The sequence below is a fragment of the Monodon monoceros genome, unplaced genomic scaffold (genome assembly GCF_005190385.1).
Source record: "Monodon monoceros isolate NGI ecotype Baffin Bay Population unplaced genomic scaffold, NGI_Narwhal_1 Super_Scaffold_10, whole genome shotgun sequence".
Taxonomy (NCBI): domain Eukaryota; kingdom Metazoa; phylum Chordata; class Mammalia; order Artiodactyla; family Monodontidae; genus Monodon; species Monodon monoceros.
In genome coordinates this window covers 36,043,462-36,064,645 of record NW_021703766.1, presented here as the reverse complement: position 1 = coordinate 36,064,645, position 21,184 = coordinate 36,043,462, and the positions used below count along the sequence as shown (strand labels likewise).

Below are 21,184 nucleotides of genomic sequence, written 5' to 3'. Positions count from 1 at the left end.
ACTTCCCTGGAGGTCCAGTGGTTAAGATTCCATGCTCCCAATGCAGGGGGCATGGGTTCGATCCCTGGTCGGGGAACTAAGATCCCGCATGCCACAGGCAAAAAAAAAAAAAAAAAAAAATTACTGTGCAGGATCATAAATTTTAAAATGACAGGAGATTGTGCTGAATGGGTAGTAACCAAGGGCAGAACTTGGATTATTTTTTAGAATTTTAGATATGAACTTTACTTATAGTTTATCTTTTTTCTATCTTATTCCTAAAAGGACTGAAAATGGCTTTGATTTGAACTTGTTTTGTAATGCACATGTACGTGTATTACAGGGCTGCATGTTTTTCCTAAAAGGTGAGTTTGGCTTCAAAACACAGATAACTTTTCAACTGTCAGTATTAAAATATTTTCTCCAACTCGGGGGGAAAAAGTCAAAAAGTTAATTTTTCCCAAGGCTATGTTTAAAAACTTCCCTATTAAAGGGATAACTTCTCATTATGGTACTTATTTCTGTACGGTTTAATTTCTTGTAAGAGGCTTAAGGATGAAGGACAGGAGTTAATATTTGTCACAGTCTCAGATAAGATTTTTAAAATATAGTGCCAAGGGATAGTTATGCACTGTAACACCATAAATTTAACCACAGTTTATACAGATTTAAATGTAACTGCGTCTAATAGGATTCTCCTGAAGCAAGTGTGCAGAATGAATATGAACAGTGAAAAACGGGTTTATAAAACTAATGTAATATTTTCATGTGACTATGATACTTAACTTTGATAGAAGGCAAATCAAATTTTATAAGACCTGGAGTGATCATAAACAGTTAAAAGTGAATTATTCAGATTTAACAATATATGAAAGGTTTAAAAGCCCAGCAGAGTTATCCTTTTGTTCTCACTGCTGGAAGCAGAACAAAGAATCAATGGCATCTTAAAGTTACCTTCTACTTAAAATTTCACACAGTCATTATGGCTGATTTGTTTTAGTAGAAATTGACCATAATATTCCAAAGGCGGCTTTTGGTAGGTAATATCCATAATTATGTAAATGTTAAATAACTGCTTCTGATAAGAACCTCTTCAATGTTGAAACAATTTACACCTTACAGGATACTTAAGGGCTACTTTTTCATGCATTGGTGCACACAATGAATGGTAGCACTGGGAAAAGCCAATATTTTTTAAAAGGTGATTTTTAAAAATACCAATGTTTATATAGGTAACAAATGCATTTGGTTTAAAAAAAAATCAAGTGATACAAATGGATGTGCAGTGAAACAGAAGTCTTCCCTTTACTCTTGTTTCTCAGTCTCCCAGATCCCTTTCTCATAATCAACTTTTGTTAATTTCTTGAATCTTTCCAGACCAATTCCCCATATTTATAAGCACATATACATAAACTTTAGAAGACTTAAAAATAGCTGGCTTTCTCCCTAGTAAGCCTAACAGTAACAAGTTAGCTTGAGCTTTTAAAAATACACCAGCATGTAAAAATAGTGTAGGTTGGGTAAAATTAAAAAAAGAAAAGCCAGATACTACATTGTTTTCACTGTAGCTCTGCCATCAACCACAGAATCCTTTCCTGAAAGGTGCAACAACTAAATGCTTCACCACGGTGGCCAGAGAGGGCAGTGTGTACCAACGACAAAGGCAAAGGCAGAAAAACTGCAAAACCCTTCACCATTCCAGGAGTATCAGAGATTCCGTCCTATCCAGCTCAGTTTCAAGTTCTGCAGGTAAAGCTGTATAATAGATCTACGTGATTTCTCCCCAGAGGGGGCTACTCAGATGGAATGTCATTATTATTGAACACCCTAAGGCAAAGAGGACAACGAAGTAATTCAGATAAGGAGCACTATCAGAAACCCTACTATGCATAGAATTTATTTTGAAAAAGTAAAACAAAATCTTAATTTCCAAGGAATGGCGATATAAATTGAGAGTTACAGAAAGGAAAGACTACAGAAATTGATTTCAGAGATATAAAATTTTAATACAATGAGGAAATCATTAATAATTTATGGGGTGACTGCGAAACAATCACCAGATAGAAAGTCTTAGGTTACCTTAGCACAAACTGTACATATAAGTATACAGTGGGTAGTTAAATTGCTGAAATATCAATTATGAATTTAGGAATATCTTAACAGTAGATAATTTGTGCAATTAAAATTTAAAGCAAAATTATACAGAATTTTCCAGTAAAACAAATTTGAAAAGTGTTAATATGGAGTGGGAAAAAACCCAACATTTTTCACTATACAAATATCAAGATACAATGAAAAGCTCTAATCAATGCCTTAACTCCATATCCAATATTTAAAAAACGGGAATATTTCATAACATTACAAATACACAGCTTTTTAGTTTTCAATCGAAGTCAGTAGAGGAAAAGGGAAGCCCTTTATTGGTGGTGGTGATTTTCCTCCGAGGACCGAAAACAGGATTTATTCATTCCGATTTTCAGAAACAACTTTCTATCACCATATTAATTATCTATGTATATAAATTTTAATCTAAAATAACACCTCCTGGAAAATGCAAAGCAGCTGCAGTACGTTTTGGAGCTTTGTGTACTTGGCAAGCCGACTGTTTTAATTCCCGGTACAACAAATCATAAAGAACCAGATACCGGCGGCAGGGTATCCTGAGGTCCCGGGAAGCGCCAAGGCACAGCCCCGAGCAGCGGCGCCCGCAGTGGTGCCGCAGCCTCCGCGGCCGCAGCAGGTGGGACCCGGCCGGCGGGGAGGCCGTTCCGCCGCACGCCACCGCGGGGCTTTTCAAGAACAGCTCCGCGACGCCTCAGCTGGGGTTTTTATTGTTTGCTCGGAATGACTTTCTTACTAATGCTGAAAAAGAGCGGCCTACGCTCCACTCACACAAACCCCACAACTTTGCAAAGCGATGTGCGGAATTCCGAGGAAGAGGCGCGAGGGCACAGCTCGGAGGGCCGGCCGAGCCGCCGCGTCCCGTTGAGCTCCCCGGTTCCCCCCGCCACGGCACGCAGAAGGCTGGGGAGAAGCGCTCGGGGAGCGAGTCGATCCCGGCGGGAGCAGGGGCTCCGCGATCCGCTCGCGCCACACAAAGGGGCGCGTCGGACGCCCGGAGCCGGGCAGGGACACGAAGACGCCGGCTTCGCCCGCAGGGGGCGCCGTCCGCAGCTCTGGGCGCTTACCTTTGAGGACCGAGCAGAGCTGCTCCAGGGCCATGTTCCCGAGCTGCCCGGCGCTTCGCGAGGGGCCAAGGCGGCGACGAAGAGGCGGCGGCGGAAGCGCGGCGCTCACGGCTCAGCGCGGCGGCAGCCCCGCTCCGTCCCCATCGCCCGCCACCAGGTTGCTACCCGCAGGGTAGGACTCAGGTCCTGCGGCCCGCCATGCCCGAGCCTCCAGGCGGGCTCTCGCGCTGCCCCAGCCCCCCGACGGGCGCCGCCTCCTGCTCCGCGGCGCTCCGTCCCATCGACTGCCTCGCTGCCGGGGAGCGCGGACGCGAGGGATCGGACCTCTGCGGGCCCGTCCGCCTGCAGCCGCGGCGCAGGCCCCGCTGAAGTGGCGGGCGCGGCGAGCCCACGCTCATTTAAGCAGAGAGCGCTAGCGCCGCGTGCCGGCCGCACCGCCGGCGCGCATGTGCCCGCCCCCCGCCCCCGCCCGCGTGCCCCTCGCAACCCTCCCGGCCAATCGCCTGGCGAGCCCGCCCGCGGCCTCGCACCCTGGGTGGGCGGTGCTCCCCTCTGGCGACCGTTGTGTTGGGGACTGGGCGAGAAGGTTCGGGGCGCCGCCCTCTCACTCGCGCCCCGAGAGGCCGGCGCAGAGGGAGAGCCCGCCCTGCGACCCGCAGCCCCGGGCCGCGGGGTGGGCGGGCCCGAGCCCTCGAGGCCTGCCGCCTGAGGGAGGGCTGGGGCCCGCCGCCCACCCGGTTCGGCGGCCCTAGTCCGCCTGCCTACCTCCGTCCGCCCTCGCAGACGGATGGGGGGCACCGACCCCATGGCCTCTTAAGACCTCAATTCAAGGTCAAAACTCTGCCCTGCTCAGCCCTTCTCTACTACCTGCCTCGGCAGGGGGCGCGGATCTGGGCGGGGCTCAGGGCAGAGCGGGTCTGTTTAGCGCCAAGTGAGTTAACCTGACCAACGGTAATGATTACTAAGATTTACGGACCCCTTCCCAGATTGCCAGGCACTGCACCAAACACTTTCCATATCAATTCTGTAATCCTCGATTCACTTCCTGCGGGATAGGAGGCCAGGAAGGTTAAGTCATTTGTCCAGAGCCACACAGTGAAAGAGGGAGGCAGGGCTGTAAACCCAAGAAATCTGCCTCCAGAGACTGCCCTCCTTACCACCAAGCCATGCTGATGGGGTCGCCTGACTCCGCTGATAGCAAATCTCCAAATTTGCAAACAACTGCGTAGTATTCTGTTTTATTTTCTCTATAGTGATTATCACGCTCTGAAATTACCTTGCCTATCTACTTGTTTATTTTTGTTCATCACCTGTATCTCATTTACCCCCACTATTAAAATATAAGTTGCTTGAGGGCAAGGAGGCTACATTCATATATCCCCTCAACACATACTTATTGAGCATTAATTATGTGCAGAAAACAGTGATGGGTGCTGGGGAAATATCCGTGATTAAGGCCCTATCATAACAGAATATTTATGCCTGTATCTGACACGTAGTAGGAACTCCATAAATATTTGTCTAACAAAGTTAAGGACAATTTGCAGCAACTGAAAATATCTCTTTCCTTCTATCCCTCCAAAAGTAAGTATTAACAAGGTTTGCAAGTGAAAACATATTTAACATCAAATAATATTAAGGTATTTAGCCCTTTACCTAGTGTGCTGTGGAAGGTATACGAGATGTGTATGAGGAAAATCACCTACAGTTAAATTGAGATTGCACATGAGAACCAACTAGTAAATAAAACATTTAAGAGGCTTTTCCACAAATATAATAAAGTGACTTATTGGGAGACCAGGACAGTATTACCATTATTAAATCTAAGTCACAGACAATGGTGGACAAAAAGAATTGGGAGGAAGGAGCCCTCTCAGCTTCTGGAATAATGGTTCTTAATGCATAATTGTTGACTGAAGGAAGAATCCATGTGTGTATGATGTCATCAGAGAATGCTTCATGAAGGAGGTGACACACAAAGAATGAAACGGCTGTGGATGCCAAGTGGAGAGGAGAGAGAGCAGAAGAGCTTTCACATCAGGCAAGGAGCAGGGGTGAGCCTCACATTTGGGGCAAGTGTTGTGACTGGTAGTGAAGATAAAGTTGAATATGGTGGGTTTTGACTATGGAGATTCTTGCTTGACTGCTAGGCAAAGGAGTTTGTACTTGACTCAGGAGGCTAGAGGCAGTTGTTTTGTTTTCTTTTTGTTTTTTTTTTGCGGTACACGGGCCTCTCACTGTTGTGGCCTCTCCCGTTGTGGAGCAGAGGCTCCGGACGCGCAGGCCCAGCGGCCATGGCTCACGGGCCCAGCCGCTCCGTGGCATGTGGGATCTTCCCGGACCGGGGCACGAACCCGTGTCCCCTGCATTGGCAGGCAGACTCTCAACCACTGCACCACCAGGGAAGCCCTAGACGCAGTTTTTAATAGTGGAGCAATGGAGTTCTGGAGACATTAATCTGGCATTTGAGTTGATACAGTAAAAGGGGAGAGATTAGAGCAACTGTACTCACAAAGTATATACACAGCATTGTTTCATTTAGCCTAGTACCTCTTATGGTAGTACCATTTTGGTGAAACCTAAGAAGTCTTTTCGCTAGTATGTTGGCTGGGGACTAGATTCCCAAGGAGTGGATTGGGACTGTTCATTCTGTGGCTCCCTTTTAAGACACCTATCTTTTGGATGTACTAGTGTAATTGTAGTAGATTTTCCAAGGAATGTGGTAAAGCACAGATAATAGCTGAGACCACTGTGTGGCCATATGCTGACTAAATCAAAAGAAAAGCAGTTTGCATCTCTCTCAGCTGGGGAGTTCTGTATCTGAAATATTATTTCCCTGGAAGACCACCCAGTAGTATCCAGTCTGTTCCCAGATTACCTGCCAGTGCCCAGGTGATTGAGGAGTGCTTTCATTGTTCCCTGCCTGATCTTCCAGGCATAGGTATAGCCTCTCCAGCTCCTCACAGATCATTCCTGTAGTTTACATTTCGTTTTCTCTGACCAAGTCTTCTGTAGCACTTGAATGGTGTTGTGGAGCATTGACTTACTTAAAAAATGCTGAATTTTATCTCAGTGTTTATGTACCAAACATATTTTTGTTGTCTCTCTTTTTTGCTGGAGTTTGGGAGCTCTAACATTTTATTAAATGATAACCTAGAAAGGCAGGTTATGTTTAGAGATTGTTACGGACTGAATGTTTCCCTCAAAGTTCATGTGTTGAAGTTTTAACCCCCAGTGTGCCTGTATTGGAGATGAGGCCTCTAAAGTTAAATGAAGTCATAAGGGTGGGACCCTGACCTGATAGGATTAGTTTCTTATAACAAGAGACAGCAGAAAGCACAAGCATGAAGGAAATGCCTTGTGAGGACCTGATGAGAAGGCACCTGCCTGCAAACTAGGAAGAGCTCTCTCACCAGAAACCAAATTGGCTGAAGCCTTAATCAGGGACTTCCAGCCTCCAGAACTGTGAGAAAATAAATGTTGCTTCAGTCACCCAGTCCATGACATTTTGTTATGGCAGTTTGAGCAGACTAATACAGAGATATAACTAAGGAAAGTATAGGAATTGACACATAACCAAACTGATATTAGAAAATATATTTGTAGTAAAAAAAAAAATAGGGGTCTCATACTGCTTTTCTTACAGTGTGCAGATATGGCTACAATGATGGTGAAGTTTAGTGAAAAGCAAAATCATACAAGATCTCAGTGTATGAAATTTCAGTGTCATACAACTGTGGGGATTTTTTTAGGGAAGGAAAAGAGGAAACTTTAAAATTTTTTATTAGTTCATTGAATTAGTTGGCCTGGGTTCTCATAACTAGATACCACAGAGTGTATGGCTTAAACAATAGAAATTTATTTTCTCACAGTTCTGGAGGCTAGAAGTCCAAAATCAGGGTGCCAATAGGATTGGTTTCTGGTGAGACCTCTCTTCCTGGATTGCAGACAGCAAGCTTCTTGCTGTGTCTTCACATGGCCCTTCCTCTGTGCACCAAAAACTCCTCATGTCTCTTCCTCCTCTTATAAGGACACCAGTCAGATTGTATTAAGGTCCTACTCTTATAACCTCATTTAACCTTAATTACATCCTTAAAGGCCCTGTCTCCAAATACAGTCACATTGTGGGTTAGAGCTTCCACGTATGGATTTGGGGGGGGGACACAGTTCAGTCCATACACTCATGAACCAAAATTATCCCTGTGCTAATGATATTGAAGAAGACTTGTCTCCAGGGAGTTAAAACTGGTTCTTTCAGTAACAATGTTACCTAAACTTGTTTCCAAATTTCTGCCTAGTATAATTCCAAAGCAAGAAAATGGTTAAGAAATATTGCCTACTACCAGTACTTAAGTATTTCAACTTTATCAGGAAAATTTCTAGTCATCCAGTTACTTTCCACTGCGCCACCAGGGAAGCCTCTCTTTTCATGGTTTTAATATTCATTTCCCTAATGGCAAATGACGTTGAGAACTTTTCATAAGCTTAGTTGCTATTCATATATCTTCTTCAGTGAAGTGTCCAAGTTCTTGCTTGCTTTTTTTTTTTTTTTTTTTTTGCGGTACATGGGCCTCCCAATGCCGAGGCCTGTCCCGTTGCGGAGCACAGGCTCCGGACGCGCAGGCTCAGCGGTCATGGCTCACGGGCCTAGCCGCTCTGCGGCATGTGGGATCTTCCCAGACTGAGGCACGAACCCGTGTCCCCTGCATCGGCAGGCGGACTCTCAACCACTGCACCACTAGGGAAGCCTTTGCTTGCTTTTAAATTGGGTTATTGTTTAGTTTTGAGAGTTCTTTATACATTCTGGATATAAGTCCATTGTTGAATATGTGATTTGCAAATATTTCCATTGCATATGTAGCTTGTCTGTTCATTCTCTTGAAAGTGTTTTTGGCAAAGAAAATGTCTTTAAATTTAGATTTTTTTCTTTTATCTAAAACCTTCTTTAGATTTTTTCGTATTATTTCTAAGAACTCTTTGCCTTACCCCAGCTCATGAGTATATTCTCGTATGTTTCCTTCTAAAAATTTGATAGTTTTATGTTTTACATTTAAGGTTATGATCCATTTTGAATTAATTATTGTATGAGGTGTGAGGTTTAGGTCAAGGTTCTTTTTTTTCTTTGCATAGGGATGACCAAATAGTTTAACACTATCTCAAAGACCACCTTCCACTGAGTCACTTTTACACTTTTGTCAAAGATCAAATAGCTATATTTGTGTGGCATTATTTTTGGACTTTCTATTTTGTTCCATTGATCTATGTGTCTATCTTTTTCCAGTACCACATTATCCTGATTATTATAGCTTTATAATAAGTCTTAAAATCAGGTAGTTTGACCTCCAACTTTGCCACCTTTTCCAAAATTATTTTAAGCTTTTCTAGTTCCTTTACTCTTTCATATGAATTTTCTAATAATCTTGTCTATGTCCACAAAAAATACTGCTGGGATTTTGATAGGGATGTTATTAAATCTATAGGTCATTTTGGGGAGTGTTGACATCTTTACTAGATTGGATCTTCCAATCCATGAACACAGTGTCTTTAAGTCTTCCTTGATTTCTTTCATCGCTATTTTATAGTTTTTGGCATACAGATCCTATGCATGCTTTGTTGTATTTATACGTAAGAATTTCATTTTTGGGGTGTATTTTAAGTGGTATTTAAAACAATTTCAATTTCCAATTGCTCATTGCATTTATATAGGAATATGATTGATTTTTTTGTGTTCAACTTTTATCCTGCTGAACTTGCTGAATTCACTTAGTTCTACGAAGTTTTGTGTGTGTGTATAGATTTTCTAGACTATTATGTCATGTACTAATAGGGACAGTTTTATTTCTTCCTTTCCAATCTGTATGCCTTTTATTTCCTTTTCTTGGCTTATTACTTTAAGATTTCCAGCACAACATTGTAAATCAACTATATTTCAATAAAAAAATTTTAAAAAAGGATTTCCCTGGTGGTGCAGTGGTTAAGAATCCGCCTGCCAATGCAGGGGACACGGGTTTGATCCCTGGTCCGGGAAGATCCCACATGCTGCAGAGCAACTAAGCCCGTGCACCACAGCTACTGAACCTGCGCTCTAGAGCCCATGAGCCACAACTACTGAGCCCACGCACCACAACTACTGAAGCCCATGTGCTCTAGGGCCCGTGTGCCACAACACTGAGCCCACATGCTGCAACTACTGAAACCCATGTGCCTAGAGCCTGTGCTCTGCCACAAGAGAAACCACCACAATGAGAAGCCCGTGCACCGCAATGAAGAGTAGCCCCTGCTCGCAGCAACTAGAGAAAGCCTGCGTGCAGCAACGAAGACCAACGCAGCCAAAATAAATTTAAAAAAATTTTAAAAATTAGAAAAAGATCCTATATTAAAACAGATCTAGGGGTTTCCCTGGTGGTGCGGTGGTTAAGAATCAGCCTGTCCTGAATGCAGGGGACACGGATTTGAGCCCTGGGCCAGGAAGATCCCACATGCCACAGAGCAACGAAGCCCATGTGCCACAACTACTGAGCCTGCACTCCAGAGCCCGCGAGCCACAACTACTGAAGCCCCTGTGCCTACAGCCCGTGCTCCGCAAGAAGAGAAGCCACCGCAATGAGAAGCCCACGCACCACAATGAAGAGTATAGCCCCTGCTCGCCGCAACTATAGAGAAAGCCCGCGTGCAGCAACAAAGACCCAATGCAGCCAAAATTAATTAACTAATTAATTTAAAAAAAAAATCTACAAAAAATTTTCCAGTACTATGTTGAAAATTATCGGTGGGGGGAAGCATTCAGTCTCTCATCATTAAGTATGTATCAATATTAGCTGTAGTTTTTTATTTTTATTAATGCCCTTTATTAGGTTAAGGAAGTTCTATTATAGTTTGCTTAGTTTTTTTTTTGTTGTTGTTTTTAAAATTAGGAGCGGATGTTAGATTTCGTCAAATTATCTTTCTGTGTCTATTGAAAGGATAAGATGGTTTTTCTGACTTAATAGTATGATAAATTATATTACTTTTTTTCCCCCTCAAATAGTGAACTAGTTTTGCATTCTGGGATGAAACACACTTGGTAATGGTATATTATCTTTTTATATATTTCTGCATACAATTTGCTAATGTTTTGTTGAGAATTTTTGTATCTGTGTTATGAGGCATATTGGCCTGTAGTTTTATTTTCTTGCAGTGTCTTTGTTTTGGGCATTAGGGAAATATTGACCTTATAAAAGGAGTTGTGAGATATTCCTTCCTCTTCCTTTTCTTCAAGATACTGTGTAGAATAGGTATTATTTCTTAGATATTTGTAAAATTTGCCAGTGAAACCATGTGTTCCACTGAGTTTTCTTTTGTGGAAGGTTTGTTTTTTAATATAAAAATTTAACTTTTAAAAATAGATATGGTGTTTATTGATTTCTGCTTGGGTGTGTTTTGGTAGTTTATATCTTTTAAGGAATTGATCCATTTAATCTACTTTATTGAATTCATGGGCATAGCTAGTTCCTAGTATTTTTTATTATTATGCCTTTAATGTCTGTGGGATCAGTAGTGATGTCTTCTCTTTTGTTCATTATATTGGTTATTTATGTCTATTCCTTTTCTCTCCTGGTCAGAGGTGTAGCAATATTATTGATCTTTTCAAACAACTACCTTTTTATTTCATTGATTTCTGGTCTAATCATTTCCTTCTATCTTCTGTTTGCTTTAGATTTAATTTAATCTTTTTTTTTTCTAGTTAAGGTGGAAACTTAGGTTACTGATTTTAGATCTTTTTTCTTTGTTAATATATGCATTTAATGCTATACATTTCCCTTTAAGCACTGCTTTCTCTGTCTCCTACAAATTTTATGTTTTATTTTATTTGGTTAAGAAAATTTTAAGTTTCCTCTGAGACTTCCTCATTGACTCCATGGTTATTTTAATTTTTTTTGTGGTACGTGGGCCTCTCACTGTTGTGGCCTCTCCCGTTGCAGAGCACAGGCTCCGGACGCACAAGCTCAATGTCTCACGGGCCCAGCCGCTCCGCGGCGTGTGGGATCTTCCTGGACCGGGGCATGAACCTGTGTCCCCTGTATTGGTAGGTGGACTCTCAACCACTGCGCCACCAGGGAAGCCCCATGGTTATTTTAAAGTGAATTAATTTCCAAGTATTTTGGTATTTTCCAGGTATGTTTCTAGTTTAGTTCAATCTTAGTCTGAAGACTTACGTTGAATTTTTATTTTTATTTGGTTAAAAGTATTTTAAAATTTCCTTTGAGACTTCCTCATTAGTCCCATGGTTATTTTAAAGTGCATTAATTTCTAGATATTTGGGTATTTTCTCTAGTTTAGTTCAGTTTTAGTCTGAGGATCTTTGTATAATTTCTATTCTTTTAAATTTGGTGAGGTTTGTTTTATAGCCCAGATAAATGTATCTTTTAGTGAATGTTCCATGTGCACTTAAGACAACTCTGTGTTTTGCTGTTGTTGGTTGAAGTGTTTTATAAGTCTCCATTAGGTTAAGTTGATTGGTAGTGCTTTTCAGGTCACCTCTAAGTTTTCTGATTTTCTACTTTTTCTATCAATCACTGCAGACGAGTGTTGACATTTCCAACCTAAATCATGGTGTGTCTCTTTCTCCTTACAGGTATGTTTTGCTTTATGTATTTAGTTTATACACATTTAGGCTTTTTATGTCAAGAGGAGTGGAATGAACTTAGTTGAGTCTGTTCTCTTTAGCTGAGGCAGTCCACAAAGGGGGCTGACAGCCAACTATTGAAGGCATTCCCAGAAATTAGGATAATAAATCCTTTATTTTTGAAGGAGGATCTGGACATTATAGCATCTACCAGAGAAGTAATCAGGTTTTCTGTTTGAGTCTGTTTTAGTTATGTCTTCATAGGAATTGGTCTATTTTGTTAAACTTTCAAATTCCTTGGTATAAAATTGTTCTTAACATCTTCCTATTTTTGTTTTAATATATACTTTATCTGTAGTTGTATCTCCTTTTTCACTTCTGATACTGGTTATTTATGCCTGTTTTGTTTTTCTTGATAGAGGCTCTGGGGCAGCCTATAGCCAATAACTGATGAAGTGGGGGTGTAAAGGCCCAGCCTTCTTACCCTAACTTAGGACAGGTTAGGAGATAGAAGAGGTCATCCTATCTCAAAACTCACTGTAGGGTTGTAAGAGGCATTCTATTAAGAATGAATCACAACTTGATTTCTGCCTCTGCCCAGTCTTGCTTCCTTCCTTTCTTCTGTACAGGTGTTGATCAAGAGCACCCCCTAATCTATTATCTATTTTATTAGTCTTTTAAAATAACTGGCTAGGTGATGTAAAGCTAGGCTGCAAGTCATCACAAGGGCTGGTTAACTTTAGTTCACTTTTATACTGAGGAGTTGGCCTTAAGTATCCTAGCTTAATCCTCAGTAAGGTCTCTTGGACACAGTTCAAATTTTTGAGTTTCTTAAGTAGTTAGTTCTAGCTATCTGTAAAGATTAATATTTCCTGACGTTTATCCTTTCTTAGAGATTTTCTAAAGAACAAAAGGAAAATTATTTTTTAAAATTAAAAAAAAGTTATTTATTTATTGATGGCTGTGTTGGGTCTTTGTTGCTATGCGCAGGCTTTCTCTAGTTTCAGCAAGTGGGGGCTGCTCTTTGTCGTGGTGCATGGGCTTCTCACTGTGGTGGCTTCTCTTGCTGCAGAGCATGGGCTCTAGGTGCGTGGGCTTCAGTAGTTGTGGCACGCAGGCTCAGTAGTTGTGGCTCATGGGCTCTAGAGTGCAGGCTCAGTAGTTGTGGCGCACGGGTTTAGTTGCTCCATGGCATGTGTGATATTCCCGGACGAGGGCTTGAACCAGTGTTTCCTGCATTGGCAGGTGGATTCTTAACCACTGCACCACCAAGGAAGTTGAGGAAAATTATTTTTTAAAACATGGAATAAAGCTCATTTTTTTGCAATTACCATATGAATTCACTGGACCCTTGTATAAATCTAAGATATCTTAATTTACCTTGGTGATCTTATTTTTAGTAATAACTAAATTTTTTTAGTTTTTATAAGATTACTTAATCTTAGTAATCTTGGTGATCTTATTTTTCCTATATCTCAAAACATTTTGCTATAGGATTTCTCTGCTTGAAAAGGCTGTATCTATGTTGCCAAGATTGTTTTTACCTTTGATGGTTTAGTAACCACCACCTTTAGTAGAGAAGCACTTCACAACTTTATAGTGATACTTAATCTGAGGGTGAATCTCTAGGTATAGCTACTTGTAATAGGTCCCTACCTTTCCTTATCAAGAGTGGGAAGGGTATAAAAAGTATGTTTATAAGTCGTTACCTTTGAACCTGAGGCCTTCTAGGAGAAACTATTTTGAGAATTAAGTTTCTGAAAATATATAGTTTTTTGGCTGGTAGATGGAGAAATATAAAGCGCTAGTCTAGGTAAATGGTGTGTTAACAACAATGTATTTATTGTGTTTACAAGTATAGGTATATCTCGGAGATATTGTGGGTTTGGTTCCAGACCACCACAATAAAGCAAATATCATGGTAAAAAGTGAGTCTCACAAACTGTTTTGGTTTCCCACTGTATATAAACGTTATGTTTACAGTATATTGTACTCTATACAATACAGCATTATGCAATAGCATTATGTCTTATTAAAGACAATGTACATACATTAAAAAACACAAAACAAAAACCCAATTACAACAGTAACATCAAAAATCACTGATCACAGGTCACTATAACAAATATAATAATAATTTAAAAATTTGAAATATTACAAGAATTACCAAAATGTGACACAGAGACATGAAGTGAGCAAATGCTGTTGGAAAAATGGCACCAATAGACTTAATGGATGCAGGGTTGCCACAAACATTCAATTTGTAAAAAATGCAATATTTGTGAAATGCAGTAAAGCGAAGCACAATAAAGTGAGGTGTGCCTGTATGTGATTGTTATCTTCAAAATGGTTACTAAGTCTTAATTACTCCTCCTTGTTACCAAAAGGAGGAGGATTATAGAAGTAAAGATCAGTGGAAGACAGTCAAAATGTTGTTTGTCACTGCAATGGGAAATGGGAGGGAAGAAAAGAACCAGCATTTATCAAGTACTTTCTACGCACATATTGCTACTTAAGACTCAAAATAGTTTTTTAGGGTATCACTCAGTATCCTTGTTTTACAGATGAAGATACCAGAGCTCAAAGAGGCAAAGTGACAGACTAAAAAGTCACAAAGTGGGAGAGTTAGGCCCTGAATCCTGATTAGTTTGACCTCGAAGTCTTGTGCTCTTTCCACTACAGTATTCAAAATTAATATAAGGATCTTTGTACAGCTGGCCCTTGAACAACACAGGTGCTGACCTTCTGCACAGTCGAAAATCTGAGTATAACTTTCCTGTTAGACCTCTGTATCTGAGATTCCGCATCTGTGGATTCAACCAACCGTGTACTACCATAGTACATATTTATTGAAAAAAACCATTTATAAGTGGACTTGTGCAGTTCAAACCCATTTTGTTCAAGGGTCAACTGTATTTGATTCTCAATGTTGTGACACATTTTTCACCTGCTGCCCCTTAATGAATGACATTGATGTTTCATTGAAGGTTAGTATCAAGATACAGAAACACAGTATAAAGTCACTGATTGTATTGGGTTAGCCAAAAACTTCGTTCAGATTTTTCTGTAACATCTTAAGGGAAAACCGGAATGAACTTTTTGGCTAACCCAATATTTTTTGTTCTCATTACATTTTATATGCCTATAACACTATTCCTCGTAGACTCTGACTACAAGCGAGTTTTACAACTCATGCTATATCAGTTGATTGATACTAAACCTACCTGTCTTTAGGGACAGTGTAGAAAAGTGCCTGGCACAGCGTTGTAGGTTGATAAATGAATTTAACTGGATACCATAGTTAGAGATGCCTATCTTGCCCTGATAGGCAAGTCACTTCTGTCCAAATCTGTGATTTAGACTTAATAACCTCTAAGGCTTATCATGGTCCAAAGTAATTATTTACACACTCACCAAAATTCTTTGTTTCAATACAGAATATTTATTAAGAAGACATATTAACATGCTTAGATACACAAAGTAAACCACTTATACACATGCCATTCTCAGTGAACTGTAAGGAAAAGAACCATGAAGAACAAAATTAGTTGCTTTCAGATAAGTTTTTGTGTTTTATAGCTATCATACGTCCATTTGCATATTAGGAAGTTATTAGCACTGATATATAAACTTTTTCCCAATCTTACATGTAACTTTTTGGCAAGGGGAAGTTCATAAAAATTTGCATTGAAGTCTGAATGTAAATTATAGACTGTTACAAGCTTTTGAGAATAGAAATGTGATTGAAGATTTGCATTCCCAGATGCTATCTACAGCAGTTTCCTTTCAAGAAATCAAATGCTTTTCATTACCACATGATAAGAATCAGTGTTCAAATGAAAATTATTAGGGCACATTAATTCTTGGAGGGTATTATGATATAATTTTCAGTTAATATAAACAAGTAATAAATCTTTATAGAGGGTGTCAACACCAGGAATTTAAGTTTTCCAAAGACTATGCTTTCTACATGCCTGAAAATAAAATCCTATCAAGTCTAAATATATTTTGATAATTAGTTGTAGAAGTCTGTAAAAAAATTATTTAATAATAATAAATAATGACAACTATCACTTATTGAAAATTTACTCTATGCTAGGCACCAAGCTGGGTACTTTGTGTACATCATCCCATTTAATGTATACAACACCTCAAGTGAATACTGTATTAGCTCTGTTTATAAACAAGAAAACTAAGGCTTAAGCAATTAGCCAAGTTCAAACAGCTTGTAAGTCGTGTAACCAGGAGTTTAAGGCAAGTCTGACTGCGATTCCAAAGCCAGCGTACCCAATCACTATATTGTATACCATCAGTGAAAGACCCCCTGACATGCTATAATGAGGGTGAATGGTTAATAATTTTATCTCTGATACATTCACAGAAGTATAATTTGCATCGTTAGAATAAGAAACAGGATGGATTCAAGTGGAAAACAAAAAACCCTGCTCATTTAAATATTTTTATTTACACGTGTCTTTTTCCATCATCATTATTCTAATAAGATTATAAACACGTAAACACCTTAGTACATGCAACACATTCCGCGAAGGAACAAATATGTACAGCACAATTGAAAAAAGAACCCAAATTATTGTATACAAAATGCTTTAAAAAAAGACCTTGTAACACATTCAGACCATATTTATTTGAATACTTTCCAATAATTACCAAGGGATGTATCATTTATAAATAATAAAATCGCCTGTTTTCTTCTATAAGCCAAGTTTAGTATTTCAGTTAATCAAGTGAATAGCCGTTCCATTATGCACTGCTAAAGGCAAGTCACATAGCATCAAAATGAAACCGATGGGCTTCTTGTCGTTTTTCTCTATCATCTGCTTTCTGAAAAAGAATTTTAGACTAGTTTATAAATGATAGGAAAATGTCAAAAGATTAATTTAAAAAGTGGTTAATTAAAAAAATAAAAGCCCTGAGCAATTAGTAGGTAAAAGGTGTGATTTTATTATGTAATAATCTTATGAAATATTTTTATAGTTTACAGTAGCTATCTTATAATGAACAATCCTCTAAATTGAATTTAAAAAACCAACAAGAAATGTTCCTTAAAAGCTTAGTTTGTTATTTATTACTTATTTGAAAGTAGGAGTAAACATTAGATTTTGTAAGAATGGAATCAACTGTTACATTTTTCCCATTCTTAACACTGCTGAATCTAATTATATTAAAGTACATTAATTATTTTGGGGTTAACCTATTGATTTTGCATATATTTATTGATCCTTTGTTCCCAGCAAAGTATTGTGCTTGGAATTTTTTTTTTGGCTGTGCTGTGCGGCATGTGGGATCTTAGTTCCCCAACCAGGGATCGAACCTGCGCCCCCTGCAGTGGAAGCGTGGACTCTTAACCACTGGACCACCAGGGAAGTCCTATGTGCTTGGAATTTTGAGGGATTAGAAAACCCCTCAGTTTTGTGTCTTGTTCTCAAGGAACTTATTAAAGCCTAAAAAGAAAATAGCAAAACATACTAAATAACTATTTCAGCATAAAATGTGAAAAATGTTACCAATATTCTGAGATTACTTCTGGGTTGGCATGATGAAAGGCAAAGCTTTGAAAAGATAGTGTTTATGGAAATGAAGAGGAGGGACATTCACTACAAGATGCGGGAAGAACAGGAACAATCCTGAGAAGTCTGGCAGGAGCACGGGACATGTGAAAGTAACTGATAAGATAAAGACTGGAAAGGTGTATGGTAGGGTCACATGGAAGCACTATGTAGGCTATAGGCTGAGGGAGTTACACATTTTAGGCAGGGGGTGGTCACCAGAGGTTTTTGAGCAGAGGAGTGACATGATTAAGACTAAACTTAATGATGAATAATCCGGCAGCAAAGTGCTAAATGGAGCGAAGGGGAGAGAATGGAATTTGGGAGGACAGGGAGTATTTAACAAGGAGCTGAACTAAACTAAAAGCACTGGTGTAAGGAATTCAGAAGTGGAGTCAGCTGCAGAGATTGTAGGGAGGCACAATGAGGAGGGCAACTGATTAAATCCTGTAGTGAGTAAGAAAGAAAAGAGACAGCTTTAGGAAACTGGTTTTAAGTTGCTTGCAAGTGATCTAGGTAGAGGTGTCACGGTGACAGTTGCAAGTGGGGGAGAGACCTTTAGAGAGAGATGAGGGCTGGGCATCTCTGAGGTAATAGCTCAAGCCATGATTTTAGATAAAACTGGCAGGGAAAGTATATAAAGAGGGCCTAGGGCAGACACCGTGGCAGAAAGAACAGCCAGTGTAGGTGAAAGAGAAGTGGTCCAAGAGGTAGGAGACAAACCACAGTATCACAGACGGAGGCAGTATACAGATATGTATTTCAATCCGTATTTGTATTTAAAACTTCAGTTTTTAGCCACTGCATCATTATTATTGTAAGTCTACAATGTTTACACTGTAATTAGATCTCCTGTGAAATCAATAAAATTAATTTCCTTTCCTTCATAGGTCTAGAGCTGTGTAATATGTCATACTATGTTCTGACATTTCTAGACAAAAGTAAATAGAGTCATCTTTGATCTTACCTCTTAAGTTGCAATTTTAAAATCAACTGAATATTAACTTTATGTTATCATTTTTTGTATGAACGGAGTATTTTTTTGAAAGACAAACCTATGAACATTTATTAGAACAATTAACATGTTCTCTTTTTCATAAGTTAAAACAGGTAACATAAAGCAGATGGTAATTTTAGTTAACAAAAATGATTATCATGAGCATCACAATCTAAAAATAATAGGTGCAAAAATGAAAACACTTTTGTGACACATAGAGCCCATTTTGGAGAACATTATTGGAACCCACTAGTTATGTAATAAATATATATTCATACACAAGTAGAAATTAGCTTTTTAAATTTATATCTAAACTATGAATAAATTTATGTGATAGCCTTTTTCTCTCCTCATAAACATTATATAAAAACTACATTTTTGGAGTTTTGTTTTTAATTATTATTTAGGGTGTTATACTAAAGAACAGAAATCAGTTTAGTTTAGTACAAAGAATACTTGATAGATGGAAAAGATGTTTATCACTTTGCTACTTCCCACCTAAACTCTCTCTGCTCTAATTTTTTATAAAGAGATAGCTGTTATTCCCTGAAAAAAATGTCCATGGCCCTATCAGTAAATAATGGACACAGGCTCATTTAAGAAATGATTATTATTTTCCAGGCCATTATGAAATTACTTCTAATTAAACTTTTCGATATGCCTGTTGATTTGGGGGTGTTCACTTTATTACTTTTGTACAGTATCAAAGTTTTAAAATACATAGTCTGATTTGCAGGAATTGCTAAGAGACATTAGTAACTCAGGGGGATGAAAAAAATTATCATTAATAAGATGACATTACAGACAGAACTTGAAAAATCAGAAAATCTTAGTCATGTGAAAAAGTTTGAAATATAGTGTTTTTAAAGAGTAACATATTACTATTATAAAGTTAATGTTCCATTTAAATGAACAAACCTTTTCCTGCCAATGTAAAATGCCAATTATTGCCAAGATGAAAACACAGACTCCGATGAGCGCTATAGCAGTAAGCAGAACAATGTTACTTGGTGTAAGATACAGTTTGGCACTCCAGCTGTAGATGAAAAGAGAAGAATTAAAATTACACATTTTAATTTAAAAATAACAAAATACTATTGAGACCAAAAAGCAAAAGAGCTTATTAATTAATGAATCAGTCCATTCATTCATTAATTCATTCACCTATCTATCCATTCATTATAAATAAAACAAAAGCAATTAAAATTAAGATAGGGTTAAGAATATTGACGATCCAGCAGAGTTCAGATTTTTACTCCAAGAACTGAAATAGAATAGAATTTTTGATGAGATGCTTTGCTATTTTTCTTTGCTCCTGTGAGAATTATTCTTAGGTAAACTTATCAAGGGTAGTTTAGGCAATCTTAGACATTGTTTTTATGTCTTGTTTGACTTACTGAATTAGAAACCTTGAACTTTAAGGCTACATAGTCACATGATTTTTGATAAGATTTCTATATCTTATTTTTTGACCCCTGTTCACATATGTACTATGACTAAGTAAAAGAACCATATGTCCAAGTAGGTGTAGATAGATGCTTGTACAAAATGTCATGTTGGAGGGTTTACATTATTACAATGACACTGAGACTTCTTACAAAATCACTTTTAGTTCCTCAGTGTTAATGGCAATATACAAACTTTAGCATAAATAGAAATAGCTCTTTCTTCTAAAACAGTCCACATAATACAGCACTTGCAAACACTGAAAAGCCTAAAACTGAGGTCTATATTACCAACACTGTAGGTGGTTATATATAAAGAACTTTTTGTTCTCTCTGAAAATAGATAATGGATATATTTTCATCTTAAAAGTTTAATAAAGGTAAGATTATTCTGATAAATGGCAAGCACCAACTGACTTATTTTGGGATAATTAAAATTTACTGATCCATAAGTTAGCCTCTAGTCAATAAATCTCAAAATACACCTCAAACTAAAATCAAATTGGTTTTTATTATGTACATAAATTTGAAAAGAACATTTTTTTTCAGAAAGAGCAAGGGAAACGTGAAAAATGTTGAGCTTATTATGGAAGAAAGGCTATAACAAAATTTCCCAGAAATTCAAGAGTAAGAAAACCTTAAGAAACAAATACTGTTAATTAGTTGAGGTTAGCTATTCTCAGCACCTTACCTCATACATAAGAAAAGGTCCTTTCATGAGATTTTTTTGGTAGTTCCAATTTATCTATCTATCTATCTATAAGTCTTTATTGAATTTGTTACAATATTGCTTCTGTTTTGGCTTTTTGGCCCCAAGGCATGTGGGATCTTAGCTCCCCAACCAGAGATCAAACCCGCACCCCCTGCATTGGAAGGTGAAGTCTTAACCACTGGGCCGCCAGGGAAGTCCCGGTAGTTCTAATTTAAAAATAGATTTAAAAAACCCATGAATAAAGGAATTTCGGTAAGAAAAACAATGAACAAAAGGCCAATACTGAGTTTCTTACTCAGAAGCAGTCATTCTTCTCAGTTTCTTACATATCCTTCCAGAGGTATTCTATACATATATAAACATATATGCATAGATATCTTCTTTATAAATCACAAATCATTGCTTATTATTCATAAGTGCATTTTCCTTTTATCTTTTGCTTTACCACTCTATTTTAAAAGATTATCATGATATTGCATGATACAGAAGTACTATAATTCATGTAGTTTCTTGTGCAGATTCATTTTGTTATAAATTTCAAAATTTTAATAGACTCATTAAAAAAGTCTAAACTCAGACCATAACTGTTTTTTTTTTCTTTCTTTGCGGTACGTGGGCCTCTCACTGTTGTGGCCTCTCCCGTTGTGGAGCACAGGCTCTGGACGTGCAGGCTCAGCGGCCATGGCTCACA

General features: G+C 38.7%; 2 protein-coding genes across 2 annotated transcripts in view; both read right to left on the bottom strand.

The window, feature by feature from the left end:
• NETO2 (neuropilin and tolloid like 2) overlaps positions 1–3,524 on the bottom strand; it is a 67,928-nt gene extending 64,404 nt beyond the window's left edge. Inside the window, exon 1 of the mRNA XM_029237096.1 lies at positions 3,168–3,524. Within this exon, the coding sequence (XP_029092929.1) occupies positions 3,168–3,201 (34 nt within the window). The 5' untranslated portion in view covers positions 3,202–3,524. The remainder of the gene's footprint in view (positions 1–3,167) is intronic.
• An 11,670-nt stretch (positions 3,525–15,194) lies between these two features.
• The window catches only part of ITFG1 (integrin alpha FG-GAP repeat containing 1), a 242,593-nt gene continuing 236,603 nt past the window's right edge, over positions 15,195–21,184 (bottom strand). The window contains exons 17-18 of the mRNA XM_029242010.1: positions 19,255–19,372; positions 15,195–16,614 (exon numbers count right to left, since the gene is read on the bottom strand). Of these exons, the coding sequence (XP_029097843.1) occupies positions 16,555–16,614; positions 19,255–19,372 (178 nt within the window). The 3' untranslated portion in view covers positions 15,195–16,554. The remainder of the gene's footprint in view (positions 16,615–19,254; positions 19,373–21,184) is intronic.